General features: G+C 44.3%; 1 protein-coding gene across 1 annotated transcript; it reads left to right on the top strand.

Moving 5' to 3' along the window:
* The first annotated feature begins 2,065 nt into the window (after positions 1-2,065).
* On the top strand, positions 2,066-2,815 carry LOC133901509 (uncharacterized). Its single transcript, XM_062342859.1, has one exon. The coding sequence runs from the start codon at positions 2,066-2,068 to the stop codon at positions 2,813-2,815; it is 750 nt and encodes a 249-aa protein (XP_062198843.1).
* The last annotated feature ends 1,546 nt before the right edge of the window (positions 2,816-4,361 follow it).

Genomic DNA, 4,361 nt, shown 5'->3' with positions numbered 1-4,361 from the left:
TGAAGTATTTGGCGGGCCTTTAGCCATAGACCTTCGGGAGCCCAGGCAGTCAAGGACTATCGCAAGCTGCCATGAGGAAGTCGACCAAAGGTGCACCAAAGCTGCCATCGGCCATAGACCTTCAGGAGCCTAGGCAAAGAGAGGACCGTCGCTGGTAACTAAAGACTGAGAAGGACATGATTGTAAATAGGACATGTGTTCTTAGGATAGTAACAAAATACACATGAATATGCTAGGAATGTGGCAGTTAGAGGGGTATTATTGTACATTGTAATAGTGAACAGTTGGGTACGGCCTATAAATACGGTGACACTATAATCGAAAAGGCAGGCGACATTAATTATGGTGCAAAGTTCTCCAACTTGTGTGTGTTTTCCACTAAGCCTTTGGGTCACATCCGGGTTCCGAAGGCCCACCACTTTGCTCGGTTACGCAAGTTTCCAACACTCACCCTCGCTAGAGGAGGTATCTCATGGAAAAACTCTAAACAAACAATTACTGCATCGTCAATGATGCAAACTGAGTTTGTAGCATGTTATGAGGCTACCAAGCAAGCTATATGGCTAAAGAACTTTATACATGGATTAAGAGTGATTGATAGAATTTTAAGACCACTTACACAGGTTTTCTAAATTGAGTGGTGCTGCCAACCACATCAACATTAAGTATTATGTTGTGAAAGGTAGAATCTAGGATGAAACCATCAGGGTCAAGCATATAAATACTAAGTTAATGCTTGCAACACCACTCATTAAATGCTTACCACCCCATAATTTTTATTTTATGTTGCCAGAATGGGGTATTGGAGAGCCTATGATTCTAGATTAAGAGGACCATAAAGCAAACCAACTCCCATTAAACATAACAAAGTTTCATTTCGAGATGGAGTGGTACACTATAGCTATTTGAGTTTCAGCAATATTTCATTGGTTGCTGTAATGCTTTGCCTTGGTATGCTGTTTCATTGAGATTAGGCTTATGATGTTAGCCTTACGATCAAGTGGAAGAATGTTGGAATTGACCTCAAACCCTCTCTCTCCCTAACATATCCCAACTGATGACTGAGAGACGAGGAGTCCATTTTCACGATCACTCTTTGATTGGGAGCACAACGAACCTATGGTTGCGGTCCCACCTCATGTAGCACTACATAAACCCACGGGGGAGTCTGGCACCAGCTAGGTTTTTTGAGTCCATGCTTGGTTTTTTCCTCCCCCACAAAAACACATCTATCTGATCCTTACGTGCGCTATGAACGAAGTGAAGACTATCGCTGCCACCACTGCGCCATTGCCGGCTACCACTACATCGCCTACATTGATAATCTCCATCGTGCAAGCACTGCATTGACACGTCTACACTGATGCTCTACATCATGAACAAATCCATCTCGATCATGAGCTTCACCTCATCTGATGGCGTCACCGAACACAGGTACACCTCATGCTTCTGCAATTACGTGTGTCTGATGTTAGGGCTAAAGATCATATGAGTTAAGACACCTTTTAGCTTTAACATAATATGATGCATTCCATGGTGCACTGATAACTATCAAATGTAATGAGTGATCACTAAGGTTTGATGAGATGCATCTGCAATAATGAATAGATGTGCTTCGAGAGATGTAAAAAATTCCAGTGAGATGTGAGTGGCTTTCTTTCTGTAAATTTGATGGCAGTTGGCTGTTATCCTCAACAAAACATGACATATTGCTTTTATTAACTTACCAAACTTGGTCACTAAGTGTATAATGAATCGTGTACATTCAGTTTGTACTATTTATCCCCATATCTTTTTGTCAAGTGGCTCGCTCAAATCTTGCACCAACAACACCTATTCTTTAGGATCCACTACAGTCATGCTTCCCTCATCACCGGGTCTTCACTCTCCTCTGGTAGAATAGCTTAGGGTAACACATGTTCGTTAGCGCTTCATGCATTAATGTAACCTTCTAGACTCACCTATAAATACTCAGGCAATCTCAATTAATACAATAAGCTTGATTAGCTCATCTTACATGGTATCAGCAGCCTCAGATATCTAAGTCCTCTTTCTCTCATCGCCGATGGCTAATGACACACATCCCCCACCTGCCTCTCCCTCCATCCCCATTCCCACCGCCGGAAGCAGTTCTTCTGGTGTGGTCTCCCTCTCTCAAGCTATCCACTCAATCAACATCAAATCCTTCATTCTCTTCACTTTGGATATGCAAGCCAACAACTTCTCCAAATTGAAGACCTTGTTCCTTATTATTCTCGATCATTTCAATCTCCAGTCTCACGTTACTGACCTTGAACCTCATCACAATGATCCCGACTGCGTCAAGGAGAATCTCACCATTCTCATGTGGATCTACACCACAATATCTCATGAGCTTCTCAATCTGGTCATGAAGCCATCATCCACGGCATATGGCATCTGGACTCATCTCGATTCCATCTTTACAGGCAACAAGCCAAGCCATGCAATCTATCTCAAAAATAAATTTCACACCCTCACCCAGGGCAATCTCTCGGTTGTTGCCTACTGCTGCAAACTCCAGACCCTTGCCAACACATTAGCCGATTGTGACCAGCCCATTAGTGAACGTGCTCTCATCCACAAGCTCATATGTGGCCTCAGCACATGGTTCTCTATCCTTAAACGCATGCTGCCAGCACTCCCGATCTTCACCACATTCATGCAAGCACGTGATTACCTCACTATGGACAAAGCATCCCAGGCCAGCTCAGACAAGTTGGCTACTGAATCTGCACTCGTCGCTTTGGGAACTTCTTCCAACACGGCGCCTCCACCAACCATACGGATCAATTGACCTGCATCTCCTCCAACAATGAACGCAGTCGTGTTCATAGTCACCGTGGTTGTGGTCACTGGGGCGCTCCGGCCAGCAGTAGTAGGAACAACCACAACAATCCGTCACTACTATAGAATAGCCCATAAGTAGTGGCTCATCAGTGCCAGTTGTGTAAAAACCGACACTAAAAATGTATCACTACCGGTTCTTAACCTCCCACACCCGAATAGTGATGGAGCTGCTAAGAACCAGCACGAAAACTGACTATCAATGCCAGTTCGTGTTACAAACCTAATGTTTGCTACAGTAGCTAAGCAGGAAAAAATTCATAACATTTTCATATGAAGTTGGATGAAGATAAACTTTATACGAAAGTTGTAGCCCTCGACGAGATCTACAACCTTTTTGTTGAAAACCTTTTCATTTAAGGTCATTTAGATGTGCAAATAGCTGATCAAATATTCGATGTGAAGATGTCAAAAGGATCGATTTTGCTATCTTACTCATGAATGAATGAGAGGTGAGATGGTTAGAGGGGTCACGCACGCGCACTTACTGTGAGGTCGTGAGTTCGAGTCTTGATTGCCGCATGCGAGCGAAAATTGTGTGACTTGCGAATGGAGCTGAGGTGCGGTCAAGTGAGCAGTGACTGGTCACGCGCTGGTCATGATTTTTTTTTGCTTTTCTCAGCCCCAAAAACGTTGAATCGGAGATCTACTATCACTGCCAGTTGGAACCACCAACCAACACTGATGGGGATTTCAGTGCCGGTTCCATACCCAACACTGATAGTCAGTAATCAATGACGGTTCAAAACCTGCCACTGATTGTGATTTTGAATAGCCACTGATGGCATGTTCTGGTGTAGTGCGTGCCTCCTGGTGGCGTGGCTTAGTGCGCACCATGGACCGGAGCCATAGGACCTGACATCCTTGGTCCTACTTGCCCTCCACCAACTCTGGCCATGCCTATTCCACTTGACAATCTAGATCTTCTTCCTCAGTGCCACCTGCCTTGTCTTGGGACATTGCTGGCTTGATCCAGGCACTCCACTCAGACTCCATGGGACAACCTTTCATCCCTGGCAACTGGGTCCTCGACACGTGTGCCACCTTTCACATGTCCAGTAATGCCGGTACAATCTATTCTTACTCTCCCTCCTCTCCTCATTCTCCTACACAAATAATTGTTTGCAATGGTGGATCTCTTCTGATCCTTGGTCTAGGATCCTCTACCTTTCATACACCACATACTTCCTTTAAACTCCACAATATTCTTTACACATCTAATCCCAGTCAAAACTTCATCTCCATTCACAAGTTTACCAAAGAAAATTCATGCTCAATTGAGTTTGACTCGCATGGTTTTTTAGTGAAGGATCTAAAAACCAAGCTCGAAATCATGAGGTCCAATAATCCCGGCGATCTTTACACCATCAACTTCAATAAATGGCCATCCTCAACGCTAGCTTTTGCTGCTTCTTTGTCCACCCTTTGGCACCAAAGGCTCGGACATCCAGGCTGGCGCTCTACGATCAACTTGCTCCCACATATTTTAGTTTCTT

This window comes from Phragmites australis, chromosome 20 (genome assembly GCF_958298935.1).
Source record: "Phragmites australis chromosome 20, lpPhrAust1.1, whole genome shotgun sequence".
Classification (NCBI taxonomy): Eukaryota; Viridiplantae; Streptophyta; class Magnoliopsida; order Poales; family Poaceae; genus Phragmites; species Phragmites australis.
The sequence above is the reverse complement of the archived record's forward strand: the minus strand, read 5'-3'. Positions and strand labels throughout refer to the sequence as shown.